The 20472-nt window shown below is 50.4% G+C and overlaps 3 protein-coding genes across 4 annotated transcripts in view; 1 reads left to right on the forward strand and 2 right to left on the reverse strand.

The window, feature by feature from the left end:
- The window catches only part of LOC126574440 (kin of IRRE-like protein 1), an 82049-nt gene that overhangs the window by 52351 nt on the left and 9226 nt on the right, over positions 1 to 20472 (reverse strand). The window lies entirely within an intron of this gene.
- Positions 5526 to 11640, forward strand: LOC126574439 (protein yellow-like). Of its 2 annotated transcripts, none has more exons than XM_050234638.1 (3): positions 5526 to 5585; positions 9233 to 10224; positions 10296 to 11640. In XM_050234638.1, the coding sequence occupies exons 2-3, from the start codon at positions 9684 to 9686 to the stop codon at positions 11393 to 11395; spliced, it is 1641 nt and encodes a 546-aa protein (XP_050090595.1). In that variant the 5' UTR covers positions 5526 to 5585; positions 9233 to 9683; the 3' UTR covers positions 11396 to 11640. The 2 variants fall into 2 exon arrangements, with proteins under 2 accessions (XP_050090595.1, XP_050090593.1); XM_050234636.1 differs by having other exon boundaries at positions 5532 to 5628.
- On the reverse strand, positions 16716 to 18175 carry LOC126574441 (mitotic checkpoint protein BUB3-like). Its single transcript, XM_050234641.1, has 2 exons — positions 17812 to 18175; positions 16716 to 17710 (listed from the first exon to the last, which is right to left on the reverse strand). Exons 1-2 carry the CDS (start codon positions 18004 to 18006, stop codon positions 16922 to 16924), a joined length of 984 nt encoding a protein of 327 aa, XP_050090598.1. The 5' UTR covers positions 18007 to 18175; the 3' UTR covers positions 16716 to 16921.

Here is a 20472-nt window from a genome sequence, read left to right on the forward strand (position 1 = left end):
ATCATAAAACAGAGAGACGGCAAGCGTGGAAGGGTAACATTGCTCGGACATAATTAATTACGATACAATTGATGTTCAGGTTTTTGTGCGACACACTCTCAGTCTGGTCGTCGTCATCACCCATCCCCGGGAATGGTGTGAAAGTTTTTGGTGAAAAACGCAAAACCAAACAAACAAAACGAATGGAAAAAAACACGGACAAACACAAATGGAAATCAAAACGAAAAGAACCGACAGAGGACTCAAAGGATAAAGCAATGCTGCTAGGGTTTCATTCTATACTGCGCGCCTCTCTCTCTCTCTCTCTCTCTCTCTCTCTCTCTCTCTCTCTCTCTCTCTCTCTCTCTCTCTGCAAGCTAGTCCGATAGAAATGGATGGATAGATTGCAGATGGATTTTTGTGCACTTTTTCGTGTCGAGTTTCTCCAAACACACAATCAACCGTACCCGGGGACCACCACGTTGGGGGCATGTTCTTCGTCCGACAGCTCGAGAATGCAGGACAAGAATCCAGCTGGCCGGCGGCATCCTCGTCTACCTTGGAACTGGGTTACTGTTCCTGGAACGATTGCATCCGACGCCAGCACGATGATGCTGGTGATGATGTCTTTGTTCTTTTGACACCTTGTCCGAAACGAGGGGGTGCTTGGTGAGTTCAACCCCCAAGCCCTAGCTCTCATCTCACCCAAAAGCGCACCTTGACAAACGCTCGATGACGTGCCACTTGTTAACGGACGAACAGCTCACATCAGCAGTTGCTGAAGCGTATGATCATTGGTAGCATCATTCGCACAACCCCAACCATCCTCCGATTGATGCAGTTGCAGCCAGCGTGTGAGCGTCTGCGTTTGTGGTGCAGATTGAAAAATTAAATCTGGCAGAAAAATGGATGCCATTTCGTTCAGCCAGGGGAACCGGGCAGCCCGCACCCGAAACTGGAAGAGTAATCAAATTAATTGGCGTAAGAGTGATGTTATTTTTGCGGATTAACGAGCATTTTCGACTCCATTCCGCACGCACGAGGGAGAATGTTCCGGGTGACGGCATTGATTGGAATATTAAATTCATTTGGCGACAAAAAGGGAGAATCAGAAGTCGATCGGAAAAAGGGAATGGAACGGGTAGCAAATGGGTTTAGTTTGGTTGATTTTGTTTAAATCTTTCAGTTAAATAATTAAATAAATGAATTAAAACATCGTGGAGACACGAGCGCTACATCAGAAGCACACAAACGACGCAGTAAAGCTACCGCAATCACTCATTAACTCACCATGTCGGTCGGAGTATTCTCTTGTAAAGCCATCAATCTTAGTACGACCGAGGTACACGGGACAATGGAGATGCGGATCAGCAAATAACTGTCTCGGCTACGGCAATGGAAAAGGAAGGAAGCATACAAATAATGTGCGCATTGCCGTCGTGGTAATCCTCTAGATGGATTTAAAAGCCACTCGAGAGCGTTGGTCGCGTAGCTCGGTCAATCGGTCGTCCGGTCCGGTTGGGGGTGGGAGGTGTCATGCTCCACGGCAGTGATCGCGATCGCCGTGACACCGAGCGTGTAAGCGATCGATTGTACCAAGCGCTTCGACTGCGCTGCTGGCTCCACGAAACCTGTTTAAGCATGAGTGTCCAAATCAGACGAGCTGGCAGCGAGACGCCAATGGCAGCGAAGTGTTCTCCGTTCAAAGAGCGGAGATTTTTTTTAGGGCGGGAGGAAGTGAAGGAAGAGAGAGGGCTCTCGATCGTCCGTGAACGGATGCGTATGTGAACTTGACACGGGGACGTCATTGCCAGAGGAGCAACGGTATTCAGACGCTTGCTTTGGCGTGGATGCCACGGAAGGATACTGATTCGTGAGATAAAACATGGATTAAAATGACCAAAGATACTTCCTGTGACTCCTTATTACGCTTGAAGAGCATCATGGAGCTTCATTACAACTTCTTTTGCGATCTGCTTCAGTAACCGCTCGATAAAAGCTCAAGCACAGCTCAATTGGAATCGTCACAAATTAACATTTACGACCGTAAATGAGCACACGAGCCCCATCGTCGTCATCGTTCGTTCGTTCGTTCGTTCGCTGTCTTTTGATCCCCTTTCAATTACGCGCGCACTGAACCACACAAAATAAGTCGTAACATCAACAACAACAACAAGTGGCGTGTGAAGTGATGCTTCACTGCCCTCTCGTGACGATCGCGACGCTTTCAAGCAACCGCAGTTGAGGAGGTGGCTCGCAAGTAGCGGCAAGGAGATGAAGCAAAGGCTCGAGCGGAAGCGTGTCATGATTGTATTCGGGTTCATAACCATAAATAATGACAGAACGAACCCAATGGCCGAGGCTGAAGCCAAGTTCTAGGATTACAGCCAACCCCTTTTACACGCTGGCACTGGATTTACATTCCGGCGACAGGTGAAGGTGTCACGCCGCGGTTCGTGATTGGTTTTACTGGCCGTGTGACTGTGGCCACAACTAAACCTAGAAAGATAGAATTTCATATTCTGCATCTGACATTCCACCGAACCACTGGACCGTGGAATCGGTGTAGCAGCGATCGATGATTGCTTCGCGATCACCAGTAGCTCCGGAAATGATTCCCAACTTTGGATACCAACGCAGTAGGACCTTCAATACACTTCGCTATACAAATATGACGCCATCCCCCCCAGGAGGGGACCAGAAAGTCATCAAACGCGAGTCCCATTATCAGACGTCACATCAATGTATTACCGGGGCCGTCAGCTCGTTGGTCGAAGGGATATAAATTCAAATCAGTTCATCAGCCGGCTACTCAACCGCTTGGGAACGGTCCAGTACGCAAAAGTACAAACCCAGCAGTAGCGCAACCGAGCGGCCTTCAACCCGCGCCATGTAGTACAACAAAGTGTTCTGGCCATAGAATCCAATCGGTTTTATTGGAGTTCAGCGAATTGGGACGACCATCACCTACACACGTTTAGCTTCCCTTCTAGATAGTAATTAGAGAAGTCACTATGCTAGGGCGAGGCTAGTGAGTAACGTCCGGCGACACCAAGGAAACCAGGAGGTGGCCAAACACCAGCCATCGAGCGATTTACGATCGCGTCTATTGATTGTACGCTCGGAGGGCTTGCGTTCGACTCGACTGGAGACTAACCACCTGCCGCGTGGTCGAGATGAGATGCGATGAGGAGTGTTGGTTCAGACAAACAGATCGAACTTGAACCACCTTCAAAGCCACATGGTTTCTACACACAAGCAGACAGTCTCCCGGAGTCCCCGGTGCCGGAACAGAAGTCACGGAGCACAAACACCTTCACCGCAGCGAGCGAGATGACATAAAGCGTGCCGCCGCCAGCAGCTGGGCCCCCTAGGTGAGGCCGGTGGCTGTCGTTTATAATTACAGTCCAGTGTTGTTGTTGATGGTGGTGAGTGTTCTCGAATGGCCACGGATGCCTCGACTCGACGCTCTCCATTCCCGCACAGGCAATTAGTTACACTGATTCCGTATTCATGTCATGAAAATCCATTCCCGCTGAACCGTGGGCCTAAAAGGGAAGCAATGGTGTGAGCGAGCGCGAAGATGAATAATTGGAATCCGCAAGCGCAATACGGATACAAACACACTCGAGCACACACGAAGCGAAGGGCGTGAGAATATCGAGAAGCGATTATGCAATTCCGGGGACGGGGAGTGTTTCTATTCCGATCCGTAGCGCACTGATAACAGGGCCACGTCAACGATGTATGATTCAATTTGTTTCATTCAAAAAGCGAAACTCCATTCTAACCGTGCCAGAACCGCCAGGAACGCGAGAGCTCCTCGGTTCTGGATCCAATTACAATGCCAAGTTGAGCCACCGGATGGGCACGTAGCAGGATGCGATTGGACTCGGAACTCGGAATTGTAGCTACTGGCCTGGGATGGTCTAGTGAGACCACGTTACTACTTCGCCGGAGAGTAATTATAACCGGATTCGGTTGGATATCGTTTTTTCGGCCCAAAAACAAACTGGATTATGATGCTCGCATTAAGGGTTGAGAGGATTGACCACACGCCACCGGCGTCGCTGGCGATCGATCACGCACAACCCGTTCGGAGGGGAGTCGAGAAGTGATCGGACACGACACTCTAGCGCTGTCTTAGCGGCGCGATCTACCTGTTGATGGATAAATTACGTTTGGGCGGCTTGGCAATCATCCGATCAGTGATCACGCGCCACGGGATCGCGACAACAGCGTGCTCATTCGTACAATTCCACCGAGAGAGGGGGAGAGAGAGGAGAGATTGAGGGGATCACAGCGCCCGAAAAAATGCTAAGTGCAAAGTGATGTAAAAGAGGTGTTTGTAATCGGCCCCCTCTTGGGAGGGTGTGATTTGCGCAAATTCATTTACCTAATCAGAAGAGAGTCCTACAGCAGGGGAACAGCTAAATATTGGAGCATGAATATTCAAAGTAAAATGGGTTTAAAATCACTCGCAAAAATTGCTGTAATCGAAGAGAGTCTGATCAAAACTCTCGTTTTCAAGGTCATTAGCGAGTTTTGATCCTTTGAACACTTCTTCTGTACGCTATCTGCAAGGAAACTACTAAATGTTTTAGTCTCTTTAATTAATAATGCTTTTTTTACAATCATAAATAAGTGATTCTTGCAGTAAAATCGTCACTAAAACAGATTTTACTGTTTCAAAAGGTTTGAATAAACTGGAACACCGCAAATTTTGACAAACTAATGCTGCTTTTTATTGTGTTTTCTTTTTGTTTTTGTATGTTTTTCTTTTTATGTTTGCGTATTCGTGGATTAATATGCTATTATTTAAAATAAAGAAATTCTTCATCGCCAGCTGTAAAATCAAATCGAACGATAATTTAGAAATTGTCCTTTTCTACTAAAATTAACGTACAGCTTAGCCCTTGTTGTAATAATACCTTAAAATAGCCAAATTGTAATTTTACCTTGGAATAATACAAAGAAAGATAGAAAATTGTCAAAAAGCTTAAAGCTGAAATGGATTTAAATTCCAAATAGTTCTAATGGTGCTCTTGCTTGGGACAAATCTTTTATCATGAGATCATCGCGTCCGGCCGCGGCGTATATGTCATCAAGCACACATTCCGATGGTGATAGAAAATATCATTATCCACCCCTTTCGTCGCATTCACATCGTGATTCAACAGCATATCATCATCACACATATTATCGGGTATCTCCAAAAAAGCTCCCTCCTATCTCTACCCTTGGCTATCACAAAGAATGATTCTCCACTCCGCTACGCCCTCACCGAAGGCAGACACTTATTGAATCACTCCACACCCGCCGCCTAGTGTCAAATGAATTCTTCACGCAGCAGCAACAGCAGCAGACGAGGCGAACGAGCGATTAGAGCGCAGAGCGCATAACCGTCGATCACATCAACCTAACCTGGCGATGCCCGTAAAGAGGGGTCGATGTGAGTATGGTGTCCTCACCCTCTCCGCCGAAGGGTAGCGACGGAGCAGAAGTGTATATCTACACCTTGACATCCGGCGATGGCGCTCAGTCGACGATCGGATGATCGCGCAGCAACATACATTCGACAACGCACAAGTCTCATCCTCGCCTCGGTACGGTGATCAGTCAGAAGACGACGGTAACCGGTGGTGTGCCGTAAGGGACTAGAGTATTTATTGTTTGGCCTTTGGCTACCGTGCGTGACAATCGACAACGACGACGACGACGGTGGTTGGTCGTTTGGATTTTCGGAAGTGAATTAAGTGGTTCCTCTCTTGGCGCGCGCTCGCTCGGTCGCTCGCTCGGTTCGCTCGGTACGCTATCGGCCGCTGGCCTCGCCACTCGTAACAGTGAGGGTGCGTGGTATTAGTGGTGCGTGAAGCAGGGTGGCTGAAGGTCTAATCGGCGCATTTTTTGGGGGTCTTAACGAGGGGGTGGCGCTGCTGAAGTGAAGTGAAAACGCGACAAAGTGCGTCTTTGTGCGCGTGCTCGCGCATACACACGCCGGTGGACCTTGTGTTAACTGATCTTCCACCTTCCCCCTCCTCCGCCTCCTCATCCTCTTCCTCCTCTATCATTGTACGCACATGTGAGATTAGTTTGACGAAGTGAAAAGTGTCACTTCACGACCCCGGTTTGGTGTGACCCTTGGTGGAGGAAGCGAAGCGAGAGTGAAAACGGTGCGAGTCCGAGGCGCATCTCTGAGGCCGAGCCATGGTCTTTTTATGAGGTCTTTTCTCCCGCGTGGTGTTAACGAACAGCCACGGTCTTTGACAAAATGCAGGGCGAGGCGCGCTGTTTGGTTTATCCATTTCCTGCGAAGCCTGGCTGAACGGGCTGCTCGAACAACCTTCTCCAGTGTTTGCGGACGGTAACGGTTCGTCATATCCGACCTAAATATCTAGCACAACATCGCAGAGTAAACGCAAACGGTTCCCTTCAACTTCAACTAAGGCTGAGTCATGCGTACGGATCTGCCTCGAGGAGAAGCGATCACTCGAACTGTTCCCACGATTAGCATGCAACACGCTTGCAATTAAGCGGCAACGATCGATGATCGACCACAAAACCTGTAATCGGCGAGTGAATTAATTGTCTGCGTGCATCACATCGCAGCCTCGTTGATTATCGGACTACCTCCCCCCGAGTCCCCTTCCCGGGGGTTCGGAAGATCAATCAATTAGACACGATGAAGTGCGGATCCGTCATTGAGTCGCATTGAGGGCGTTCAATCGGTTTAATGGAAAGTGAGCACACGATGCTCATGATTACACAGATGCCCGGCGGATTAAGTTGTGACATCATCACAATCTAACCTAAAACAAATCAAGCACGCGGCGACGTGAGACGAACATTCACGAGTTGCTTCGATTGACGACATCCCTGGTGCTGGAGCACATATAATTGCGAGCAGGCGGGCGGACATAGCAGGCTGTCACCTTCGCTGCAGGCTGCGCCGCTGTTGACGCCATCACCGCCATCGCCACCGCCGCGAGAGAAGGCAATCAATGAACGGTGTTATTAGAAGGATTGATAACATAACAACAGCCCTAGCACGTGGTCTGGCGGTCACACCATAGGAGTCAATTTCATAATTAATTCCTTGTTGATCTTGCCTCCCATTCCGTCCCATGTGAAGCTGGACAACAGTTGGGCGGTAGTTTGATATGCATTAGCTTTTGTTGTTAGTAAATTAATTACTAGTTAGTAGCACTGGTTACTGAATGTAATGAATGAAAACATGAAGCATATTTAAAACAAAGGCTACACAAAGTTGATAGAAAACACTCGTTAACTCGATATTGTTTAGCATCGCACGGCCATTTGGTAGTTCAAGCGAATACTTTCTTTTGTTATTTCTCTCCACCTAGAGCGATATCAGTTCTAATCAAATGGAACACCAGCTCGACGAAAACACACATGATCGAGGAGTGATTTTTTGCGCTGCAAAGTGTCAACCGGAAAACAATCAAACACTCTCGCACACACCTCGTGCTTAACAGATTATGACAAATCAAGCGTTAGGCGTCAACAAAACCAATGTTTACTTAATCTCCCACCGCCCCTTAGTAACTGACCGGGCGGGCGAAAAGCGAGGAAAACTGTTCTACCGTAAAGTAGCCGCCGCACGCGCACACACCAGCGGCCATTTATGGTCGCTAAAAATGTATAAATTCGGGGTGCCGAAATGGGTTTTTTTGTGCTTTTGTGCTTCTTTGTGGTCCCACACAATCCCCCGGTTTCGATCGACAATTAATTAAATTTTATAGCCAGCCATCGCCCCACGCGGTCACCCGTCCCGTTCTTCCTTCTCCAGTCCTCCATTCGTCATACCACGTGTGCACTCTCTGCGTGACGTTACTAAATGATTTACCGTCGATAAATGACCTGAGCAGCACCACCAGGCCGTCATTCGGTTGCTGCTGCCGGTGCTGCTGCTGATGTTGCGGCCACCTAGCGAATGCAAATAATGGCAGAATTTAATTATTCAAATTTATTCAGTAACTTGCACAATTTATCATCTGGGCCATCGTCTACCTTTGCGCTCGCCCGTGCCTGTATATGAGTGTGGTTGCACTCACGCTCGAGCGTTTGAAACGAAGGACACCGGAATGCAAGGATGCACACAAGGCACACGCCGACGACGATGACGATGACGATGACGATGCCGATCGGGTAGGCATAACAATGAGACGCGGTCTTTAGGGACCGCACCCGGCCCTGAAACAGGAGCTTCGCTTCCTCCCGCCCTCGGCTACCGGAAGAAAGCGTCGGAAATTTTTGAAAAATGCTGTTTAAAAAATGGATTCCATTTCCCAGTTAAGCGCACTCAATTTGTAGCAAGGCTCAACGGACTGCACCACCACGGATACCCTTGGCTTGGCATGCCAGAACCGCACGGGGAACCGCTAGGGCGTTGGCGAGCAAATAAAAATTAACATAATTGCGATGAAAAATTCGCAATCATTTCCTCTCCCTACCACCACCAGCTCCCCTTTATAACAAACGCTGCCACAAAGCAGATTTACTGAAGATGAAACTCTCGCAAATGAAACGCTCCCCAGGACGGAGCCATTGCGGAAGTAATACAACGAAATGAGTTACTGTGTACCGCCGGGCGGCGGCCCGTAAGTGGGTCGCCAGGAGTAAGGAGCACGGGGTACGCAAATTGAAGCACAAAAAAGGAAACGCTTAGCGGTACCTTGCGCTTGCATTCATCATCATCATCATCATCATCTCCGTTGAATAGCACATCCGGGAGAGCACACTCCGGAAGGGCCACTGCAAACAGTCCGACCAGTTCTTCCGGGCGCGTGATGCCTTTGATGCCCTCGCGGGATGGCACGAAACTAATTGCTATTCCACCATCGTCCGATATCCTTCAACGCATGACCGAGTTTGATGTCCAAGATAAGCGCGCGCGCGCGCGCAAAGGGAAGGTCGGCGCTCAAGTCGTCTCTGGCTATCAGCGTTGACCTCAGACCTCGGCTGTAAGGTTGTTTTCGAATCGAGTCTACTCAGCTGACGGCGGCGCCGCAAACCCCAAAATAACAGCTGAGCTCTGATGCGAGAAGACGCGCACAGATCACAATCGAATGGAAAAGTTTCAGAAGTTCCTCTCCGAACGAGAATCATCGACTTGAGTGTCACAGTGGATCGTCGTCGTTGTCGTTGTTGTCGCCTCTTCGCACCAGCCGCACAGCTCGTGAAGATCGTGTAATTATTGCAAATTAAATTAACACCTCTCCTTCTCTCCTAGTGTCAACAGGGGAGTCCACGACGGTGTATCAAAAAAAAAACGTTCCCCGGTCCGGCCCAGTAAGCAGCAGGAGACGCAGAAGGGGAGGGTGCTCGCGCGCGCGCGCACACAAGCGTGATATCGCCGAGGGGTGAAGTGATAATTGATCGTCTACGATCGTCTCTGTCTGTGCCGTCAGCCGCTTGCGCTCGCGATCTGAAAGGCTGCGCCAAGAACAGCCCCCTCACAGAGAGCGCCAGTGTCTGATCGGTGCTCATTTGAGGTGGAAGGTACCGTACCGTACCGTGCGCGACTAAAGTGACTCGAATTCGAATTCAAAACGGAAGAAGTAGAGGGTGTAGCGAGAGACTATCAAGTGATCCCACAAGTCGGGCGATCCGGGGGGTTTTTTTTTGGGCCAGAATTTATTACATTTTTCATCGCTAATTGGCCAAATTGTGACCGTGTCACAATGTCATCTGACGCAACGAGTCGGATCAGCAATGTCGGCCGCCTGCTGACACTCCTCGTCACACTAGGCTGCACCACCGGTCAGCAGATCGCGAATGACCTACAGCAACAGCAACAGCAACTCGATATCCTCAGTCCACCGACACCGGCATCACCGATCGCCCCCGGAGAGCGTCAGTTCCGTGTGATGTACGAGTGGAACGTGCTGGACTTTGCGTTCGCTACGGAGGATGAGCGATCGCGAGCCCTCTTCAGTGGTCGCTACATCCCGAAGAACGTACTGATCTCGGACTGTAAGCCACACACGAATCGGCTCTACCTGACCATCCCACGAATGCTGCCCGGTGTACCGGCCACACTCGGTTACGTCGTACGTCCGGAGAATAATGGACGCACGGATCCGGAGATTGTTCCCTACCCTTCCTGGGAGATGAACGAGCGTGGCAACTGTTCGGCGCTGCAGTTTGTGCAGGGTATTGCCGTCGATAAGCACGGTATCATGTGGGTAGTGGACTCGGGACGTACGGAAACCCTTAGCCGAGGTAAGTTCTGCGCTGGAACTGCTGCTTCCTATGCGCGGTTCTTGGTATTTATCTCACATCCTTCTCCACAGGAGCCGATCACGTCGTCTGCCCACCGAAGCTTCTGCTACTGGACCTGAAGCGCAACGGATCGGTGATCCTGCGGTACCAGTTCCCGGAATCGGTTGTCCCTCCCGGTAACAACTACCTGAACAAAGTCGTCGTCGATGATGCGTACGGTGGATTCGCGTACATCACGGACAACAGTGGAGCCGATCCGGGTATTGTCGTGTTCTCCCGGCGGCTCGTTCGCTCCTGGAAAGTCCGGGAAAACAACTCGATGCGCGCGGCACGGAACTCGGTCCGGTTTGCCGTCAACGGGACGGAACTGAACTTTTCCATCCACATCGACAGCATCGCCCTGGGACCGTACTACAATCCTAATCTGGAATCGGATGGCGCTCTTGACCCGCTGATCGGTAGTCACAACTACGAGCGCAACGTGTACTACTGTCCACTGTCCAGCCATCACATCTACTCGCTGCCTGCCTCACTGCTCCGCGATCCGGAGTTCAATGCCCGGGCGACACCGCGCGACATCCTCGAGGTCGTTACCGATTATGGCGAGAAGTCATCGCAGACGGACGGTATGATTATGGACAACCAGGGTGTACTGTACTTTGGGCTGCTCGGTGAGCATGCCATCGCTCGCTGGGACACCTACAAACCGTTCACCGCCAAAAACCAACAGATTGTCGCCCGGGATCCGACCTACATCCAGTGGGTCGACAGTATGGGGTTTGACCACGAGGGTTACCTGTACGTGACGATCAATCGGCTGCACAACTTTGTCGCCGGTCGGTTGAACCCCCTGGAGGTGAACTTCCGCATACTGAGGGCAAAGACGGCCGGTCTGAGCTATGTCGAAACGCCGGACAATCTGTTCAACAGTGACGCCAAGTACCTGTACGGTGATGCAGGCGGTACCGGAGAGACGTTCGTCGATAATGTGCTGCGCTTCCAGTACGAGGGTACGACACCGGCCTCGAGCCGCCTAGCTGCGGCCGGCATACTCGGATCAGCTGGACGTTCGACTGCAGCAGCAACAGCAGCAGTAGGCCACGGCGTGATAGGATTCGTTGCGTTGTTCGCAGTGCTGGTCGCGGGCACGCTTGGCCTTCATGTCGCTTAAACGTGCATCAGCGGCACTTCCTAGGCACTCGGATGGCCCTCGGCAACCGACGGAGATGGTCCGGTTCATTTCCGTTCATCAGTATTGTATATAGTCTCAAAGCTTAAGTGTAAATACGCGTCGTGTGCTGCGTCGTTTCAGAGTCGTTCAGAGGGTTTCATGAGTTTGACGTTCCGATGGGGGCGATGGGCAATGAGAACCGATTTATCGGACTAATAAAGTTTCGTTTTCCTTTTAAGACATTACCTTACGATCTTACGTGGCTTGCATACTAAATGATGCTCGAGAGCAGCTGTGCAACTCCCTGATTACCCGTTAAACCTCTTTGTCTTTTTTTTTTTGAGATACCTCCCATCGTTACGCCGATGATCATTCAGCGCCAGATGATGATCGCACATTCAATAAGAGAAAAAAAACCCTGCAACCGGCAACCGGCAACCGGCATCGTGAAGTGAACTTTTTTATCCATCCGCGAGTTGATCGAGATTTATGTCTAATCCCACTAGAACCACCGGCCTGAAGCAGAGAACTGAACTGCCGCCAGCACCACGAGAAAGCCTAAAACGTAAATTCGTATTACTTCAAATCCATCCGAAAGCCCCGGGCCAGCCGCGTGCCATTCTGACAATCTTAAGTCTCATCAAGAGACCTCACCACTGCTGATGCTCGCACGAAATTTGTGACTCTCTCAGGGCTCGTTGGGCGGAACGGTACGGAACGCCAGAAGCACCGCTAAGCCGCATTCATCGTGACGGAGACTGAACGACAGTGCAGGAACACGAGATGGTGGTAGAAGAGGGAGTACGGTACGAGAGAAAAGTTGCAAAATTTATTTCACTTTAGCGTATGAAGAGTTTAATTCGACAGTAAAGAGAACGGCACAAGATGCGGCGTCCGTCCGGCAGCTTGCGGCACCGTTCACGTTCCACGGTCCATAGCAAGCCCTCTGTTCTCACTGGGGAGAAGTTGTGGAGCGTCACCATCAACCATCAAGTACAGCCAGTGTCGTTCGGACTTGTCGGTTGTGCTCGACCCGAACCGAATGGATATTTTCTCCTCAACTGCAAACCCTTATCTTATGTGAAATTCATGCACGTTTAGTGTGGCCACCGAATGGTGTGTCTGCTTCTTCGGTGACTTTTCGGAGGCCACCATGGCTATGGTCCGAGGAACTTTGAAAGGTTTTAAGTAATTCATCGTGAAAGCATGATAGCAGAGTGCCTTGTGCCAACCCCGTATCCCTATAATGCACCATAGTGCATCCACCGCTGGCCAGTTGATGCATTAACACTACTTAAGCCAGGCAGAGCCAGTACAATGGTTGCCAAAGTGCAGCTAATCATTAGTGTGTAAACGTGGGCTACGTGGGGTAACAGTTTATCCCTGTTTGTGATGGATGCAAGTGCAAAGTGATCTACTCATCGCTTGATGGGGATGATCGTAGCTTACACCTAATGCTAATTAGGTGTGATGGAATGGACGTTAATAATCCAGGCGAGCGAGCTGCAAAGTGTAAAAAGAAATATTTTTCAACTAGCAACTAGTGCGCTCAATCGGAGCCGACTGAGCTGCTGCAAACTTTTCGAATGTAATGCTGACATATTATTATAGAATCGCCCCATTAGTCGTATCATGTGTCACGTGGACTATCTTATCGGTTCAAGATTCACAAACAATAGGAAAGAAACACAAAGCATCTCCACTAAACGTTCCACGTGTTCTTGGAGAGCACTCATCCGCCCTCCGGGGACCCGCGCCCGATCACGATAACGACAGATAAAACGAACGTGCTTTTCCAAGCAAGGAACAAATTCAAACCCTGCCCCGGGGCCAGGTGCACAAAACCAAATCTTCACTTCCGGCCGGGTGACAGTTACACAGTCAAAAGTGTTCGCTGCTTCTCTTGCCCGCAAACCATGGCATAGAATCCTTCGTCGAACTCGAGCTCAAACTGTGGCAAAAGTGCGATCCGACTAACGGGCTTTTCTTTGTGCCATTTCGCCACACCAGAGATAAGAGACCCAAGACCCAAAGCGTCGTCGTACCTCGAGGGCTTGAAAGTGGCCTCGAAAGAATCCGTCCATCGAAGGAACGCAACTGCTCCGATGAAATTGCACAGATGTCCGCAATGAACAGCTTTTTCTAGAACGGCGGCACCCGGAACCTGGTGGGCGGGTATGGCCGCGCGATAAGACCACGCGACGCGTGACGACCAGGTACGCGCTCTACGCGCAGGATGCCACCGAAAGCGTGGCGCGATTGTGCGATGTCCTGATTAGAGTAAAAGAATCCCCGCGCCACAAGCACGGGAACAAGCTGCTAGCATGAAACATAAAACAGGGGGGTGCCGCGACTAGGGCAGACGTCCGCGTCCGGAATCGATTGTCAGCGGGTGTGCCACGCACTGTTAGCGTCGAGACATGTCCGCCGGGATGCGCGGTTTTGTCTATTTCCTTCCGGAGCTGGAGCCACAGAGAGCGCTGTACTTTCTCGCCATGCTGCGTGACACTAAATGAATCATTCATAAATGATGTAATGTCCGTAGTACCGCACTTCAGGAGCTTCGGTGCCGATGGGCTTGTTTATCTTTGCCGTGTTTCGCAGCAGAAAATAAAACTACGCGAGATGTGGAAGCACGGGAGAAATGCTGAAGACGGAACGGAATCCGGCGGGTTAGATGAAAAATGGCGAAAAGTAATAAAAGATTGGCCACGATGACGGGATCTCACTGTAGCGTGCACGCTAGTAAAATGGACCGCCGGTCTCGGGCCGTAAGGATCTGGCCCTAAAGTAATGAAGTACTATTTACGATCTTTGCGGTCTTGCTTGCTAGCCGCTCACGGTACCTCCGTGGAGCAGATGGTCAGCAGATGGCAGGACAGGACGGCACAACTGTGTACTGCGGCCATCGGATGTTTCGTATGGTTTTTGGTCTATTACCTCATAAAGCACTGGCCGCCGCTGGCAGCGGCAGCGAGAAGTAACGAGTGTCATCAACGAAGATTGTCCAAGCTCGCACGAAGGAGCTACGCAGATCGCGTACCAGTAGACAAATTTGTGACCATAACCTCAATCTCAATCCGCACTCGGAGTGTGGTGCTCTGGTCGGGTGGAACATATTGCCTCACATTCACTTTCATCCTTTACTTTAATACATCGAATATGGTCCCCGGGATCTAACGGGAACCACGCGCCCGGCGTTCGTCCTACTTTTCCTGGATACTTCGCGCCGTTCTCGGTCTCATCCTAGATGGCGGATTTTTTGTTGCTCCATTCCTTGCATCCGCCATCATCATCTCAGTATGCGCTGCTCTACCAAAACCATTCCCTAATCCTCCAGCTTCCTTCAGGCACCGAATGGTTTAAATCGGTCCATTCTTTTCCATTAAGCGATGAGCATTTTTTGTGTGCTTTATGAACTCTGGCCGAGGACGAGGACGAGTTTCCTAGCCAGCTAGCGGCATACTTCACATGTAACACTACCGTATGCGATGGCCATATGGTGCTTCTTGTGCTACTCAGTGCGCTCAGTCCGGCGGTGGTACGCGGCGAACGCGGATGATCATAAAATATTAAGCAATCAAATATCGAGTGCAATTCCCTCTTTCATTTCCATTAGCATCGACATTCTTTTTTGCTACGAAAGCTAAGTGGCCGTAGTCCTCCCGTTTTCCCACCCCTTTTCACGCTGGTCTAATAAGCCGATCAGGTTGAATCGCGTAGCATTAGTCATCCACTTTGCGTTGGCCAGCATAACAAGCCCAGAAGCCGGCCACGAAGGCTGGCCCGGCCTTGGACATTGAAATTCAATTTTCACTCGATCAAAGCAAATCTCTTCATCAACGCACAGTAACGTTATCGCTTATCGGGAAGACTTCCGCTGTGCTTCCACGGAACGGGGGCCGAGCCTTTGCCTCAACGGTGGGCCACGAGGGCCACCCCCACGGGAGGGACAAAGTTTCCCTTCTTTTTTATTCATCTCTCCACGACGCCTTCCTGCTCCAATCTCCGATTGCGGTTGTGGTACAACATTTGGCTCGTGTCCATCGGTTCATTTCTTTTGGTCTGATTTGTCTCCGTCCACTTTCCTCCTCGCACCGCGGGAAGTTCGTTAACTTTGAACTCCTTGTTAGGCGTTCTGTGTGGCCATTTCAAGCGAGCCAGCAGTCAGATCGATACCGGTGGGGGGGGGGGGGGCGGTTCCGACATTTCCGGAAGACCGGAAGTCCTTTCATCCGGACCGTTCGAAATTCAAGGACGAGAGTGGCAGTAGTAATGGCCACACAATGGTCATTGCCAAAGAAAACGGTGCTTTTGCTTGTCTTTTGTGCTTATCAGCAGAGGGCACTGCCTCCATCTCTCTCTCTCTCTCCGTTCCTTCCTTCCCACGAGTCGCTTTATGGGCAAACTTTGTTCGAAAAAGGAAATTTCGGCAAAGCAATCCACCAAACCACCCAGCAGTAGAATCGAGCGTTGGTTCGCTTAACTCGGTTTCTTAAGCAGACCCCTGGCGTCGGTGCCGGCAGCTATAGCGAGATAAAAGTGGAGCGTAAATTTCCTCCCCACCAATTTCCCGCTTTTTTTCTTTATTTTCCTTTCCCATGCCATGCGGTGCCTGCATTCCTGCAGGCCGGCTGCTGTCCACGAAAGTAGCTTTCTCTGAGCAAGCCATGAATCGGTTGCAATCGAGTCTTCGGTGGCGTATCGATAGAGACGGGGCGGGGTACCAGAAACACACACGGGCCCGGAAACGGACAGAATGGGTTCCGTAACTAGCCAAGTGGTCTCCTTAGACGGTTCCAGCAGCCACACACCCATTCGGCTCGATCCGGTTAGTCGCCGAAGAGTGACTAGGGAACACCCATTTGGTAGATTGCACAAATGTGGACCAAGCGGCGAAAGTTTTACATCATTGCCATCGTACGGACGGACGTAGAAGAATCGCTCCCGGGGGTAGCAGCAGCAGCATGTGGGAGCGAGGGACAGAATGAGCTAATTTCTTTGACTCTTCATCTCAACGCAATCCCATTCCGGTTCCGAGGATTGGAGCGTAACATATTTTGCCTGGCCGTACTACCCCATTTACCCCAGTTTACGACTCACAGAAGCGAAATGGCCAAGAATTGATGCACGAAGGGTTTTGTAGAGCACGATTCGCCACGGTCCGTCCGTCCAGGAAGACCGTTGACCAACAATCTAATTCGCTGGTTGCTTGTGATACTTTAACAGCGACTGTACAGAGCAGCAGTGCTCTCCGTTCGGAAGTCAAAAGTTTGCCTAATGCCCCCCCATAGTGAGCCCCAGGCTAATACGCTAGTAGTTGGTTCCTCGAGTGGTAATCTGTATTTGAATTCTTGTTACGTTCGCTTACGACTACGGCAATCAGAGTGACGCTGATACTGTACAATGTCCGAGGAGGGGAAGTTGATTATGTGAGGTTGTGGTTAAAGGGAAGAAGGATGGTGGTTCATTAATTTTATTCGAAACTATCTCTACACATCCACACGGGGCACACACCCCACACAACTATTTGGGACGTGCTTCCTGTTCGCTCACATAGCGCACGTACAGTGTCGGTACCGGGTACGGTTCCGGTGGTTGTTCCGCTTCATCCATGTAGGAACAGGCGATGGCGAGCGTACTGCCATCGTCGCTGAAGCACAGACTCGAGATGGACGTATCGTACAGATGGAACTGGCACAGGCGCTTCTTGTTGAACCCATCCCAAATGTTCACCAACCCATCGGAACCACCGGTAGCGAAGGTATTGTAGCGGTTGTGGAAGCTGATCGCATTGACCGGATAGATATGCTCGACACCGTTATCCTTTGCCCGGTGGCACTTGAAGGCGTACTTCTTCTGCTGCACTTCGGCGGCCAGATCAAAGAACTCGACCGCTACCCGGCCCTCGATTGAGCCCATCACGTAACCCTCCTTGTTCGGGAAGCAACGCACCGAGCGGGTTTGGTATTTGAGCGATGATTCACGCCGTTCGATATAGTTGGCCATATGGCGCAGATCCCAGATCAGCACCTTCCGCTCCGAGGTGGCCACCACGAGCTTCTCTTCCATGCAACTCATCGCGTACACCTTGCCACCGCTCTGTTCGTACGAACCGACGCATTCACGCTCCCGTGCATCCCACAGCTTCACCGTACGGTCCCAGCTGCCCGTCAGGATACCGTTGACCATCGACGAGAACTCGACACACTTGACGGCCGCATCGTGGCTCCCGAGGGCAAACTCGTTGTGCGTATTAAGATCGTACAGTTTCACCTCATTATCCAACCCACCGCTCACCGTTTTCACCGAATCCTGTAAAAGACACAAACCAGCGCATTAGCATCACCGGCAGGAGCAGCAGGCGATCCCGCACATCGCAGGTGGCTGCGACGGCGTCGGTGTCACCCCCTTACCAGAAACGCGCAGTCCAGAACGGGCGATGTGTGGAAGAATTTGTGGCGCAGGGTGTTGCTGGTCACATCGTACAACCGGACGCTGGTGTCCCACGAGGACACGAGCAGGAATTGGTTCGTTTTCGGGGCAAACTTGGCCGCCGAAATCAAATCGACCGGAGCGTTGTTAATCTGCACCTCACCTTTCCGCGACATGTTTACGTTTTGTGGCGGTTACCGACCGGGCTGTTTGAAATAACCGTCTGCTGGTGGATGCTTTCGTTCTGCGGTTTACTGTGGTTTTTGTACTTTTCTGGCTAACTTTTCAAATGAGAAGGACGAAGGGGATTCAGATTGTTCTTATGATACACGGAAAAGGCAGAAAATGTTAAAAATTACCCACTTTTTAAGGCGATTTCTGGATTCCTTCTAACCTCAATGCAAAACAAAGCCAGGCTGCTAGACGCCGTCGTTTACGAGGCCTGGTTCAGCTTTCAAAAAGCTGCTGGGCGATGGTTTTCCAGTGAATTGTAGAATATCTCTCATTTTTAGAACATAAATTAATTTATCTCTGTCTGCTGCTTTTTGGCTCTTTACTTATTCGCGCTATTTGGGATTATCTTAATTATTTAAAACGCACTTGTTGTTTAAACAGCTGTGTTAGTTCGCTAAATGCCCAGCGCGGCACTGTCGTCAGCGTGGAGATCGGCGCCGGTGACTTTGCGCTTTGCTAGCTTATGGGTACCCGGTATTTAAAATATCCGTTAGGATAAATCCTGCGAAGAGAAAACCAGCTCAACCGAGGGAAAAAGCCTTTTAGAGGTCGGACAAGCTCACTCCACGGTGTGAGGACAAAGAATAAATTGCGCTTTTTGCGCGGCTTATGAAAAGCAAAGCCATCCAGAATTAACCACCAACAAGGCACTCACACTCGAGGGGATTCAAATTCCAGCGTATCACTCCCACCGGCAACGTGTTCTAATCTTTTAATTCTTTCCCGGTGACTCCGCTCCGCAAACAGCTTCAGCTTGATTCTTTCTTGTTCGCCTTTCGCCCGGAACTCATACAAACAAGTTTAATCAGTGCTGACGGCGGATTTTCCGGGCGACTTCTGCGCGAAGAAGTTTCTTTAACCGCCAGACAGGGGCCATCCAGGGCATCGTTTCACACATCGGCAAGCACTTGTGCTCTGTAAAACCGACGGCAAAGGCTACAATTTTGCATGTGTGAAAAATGCTACGCCAAAAATCGCGACTCAGCGACCGTGGAAAAGCGCTGCGTCCCACGTGCGTCCGACGCGTATTTTCCGAATGAATAACTGAAACGGTTGGCTTGGCAAATACTCTCTCCCCGGGGAGGGCCTACCGTGGCCGTGGCCGTGCTCTAATGATTTTAATAAGCTCAGCACCATTTCGAATGCCTGCGACGTACCGCACCACGTGGCTCTCGTAGGCTCAGATACAAATTAATTGGAGTGGGCCATCAAACCACGGAGCATTTCACATATCTCAGCAGCACGGGCAGAACGAGAGCGGAGAATTTTCAGTCGGTTTGCATATTAAATAATGAAAGCTAACGCCTTCATTAGCAAACTTAACGAGACCACCACCGAATCCTGACATGCGGTGCCGACTTGCTCCACATTTGCGCAGCTCCCTTGTATTTAATTAACACTTTTAAACCTTCTCTTCCTCGGCTAAAGTACATGGGAAAGTTTTCCGTATTTGTGTCAGCATTAAATATTCTAAAACTATTTCAACTTATGCAGCGTCCGCCCTCCCCCATTCCCAAAAAAGGCGGCTTGAAATTTTGGCGAAAAGCAAATTATGTCCCCTGCTCTAATGAATCTATGTTCCATTAGAACCTCGAACAGTATGAGTGTTTTTTTTTTTGCCCTCATCTGCTGCCAGTACGGATTTACGGTCTGCACCAAAGACTGCAGCACCAGCAGTAGATTCATTAGACGACATTGATGAAGTTGCACCGTCCAGCGCCCATTTAAAGTGCTTCGAACGTAATCATCTCAACTTTGCACTCCACTTGGTCACCGCCAGACCAAACCAAACCAGACCTGACCAGTCCTCGGTTGTCGCTTCCGCCCAAAAGGGTGATCAAAAATCCCTGCGCTGCAATAACCAGACGCTAGTTGGTTGTTGGTTTACCGTGGTGTAGTGGCCACCACCACACCGAGAACACTAAATAAAATACTCTCCTCTCGACCGGAAGCTTTGTGATTCTTGTTCTGGTGCTGGTGGTTCCATACCTACCCGATGACGTCAAGCTAACCTCAACAGGCGGTATCCACTCCCCCCGGACCACCGCACACTGCCTGTTCCGTACGTTCCGTTGTTTTATAGTTAATTACTTTTTTTTAATGGCCATCAAAACCGAATTGCTGTTCGCGTTCTACGCTCCGATTGACACACGCCACGCCGGACGCGACGCGGATTGTGTTGTGAGGCTTGAACCTGCGTGCTCCAGCGGGTTTTGTGGCCATCCGAACCATCAGAAACGGACGAGCCCGGGCCGTTCCGTGGCCGAGCTGTGGCCCTGTCATTAGCCGTGTGTCGCGCTTGTGTTCGGAATTTATAATCTGCAAAATTTACGACCCTCGCGGCCAAAGCCAAAGGCTTGGCCAACCACCGCATCGACCAATAGTATAGTAGCAGTCCTGGTGGCCAG

This window comes from Anopheles aquasalis, chromosome 3 (genome assembly GCF_943734665.1).
Source record: "Anopheles aquasalis chromosome 3, idAnoAquaMG_Q_19, whole genome shotgun sequence".
In the NCBI taxonomy this organism is placed as follows: Eukaryota; Metazoa; Arthropoda; class Insecta; order Diptera; family Culicidae; genus Anopheles; species Anopheles aquasalis.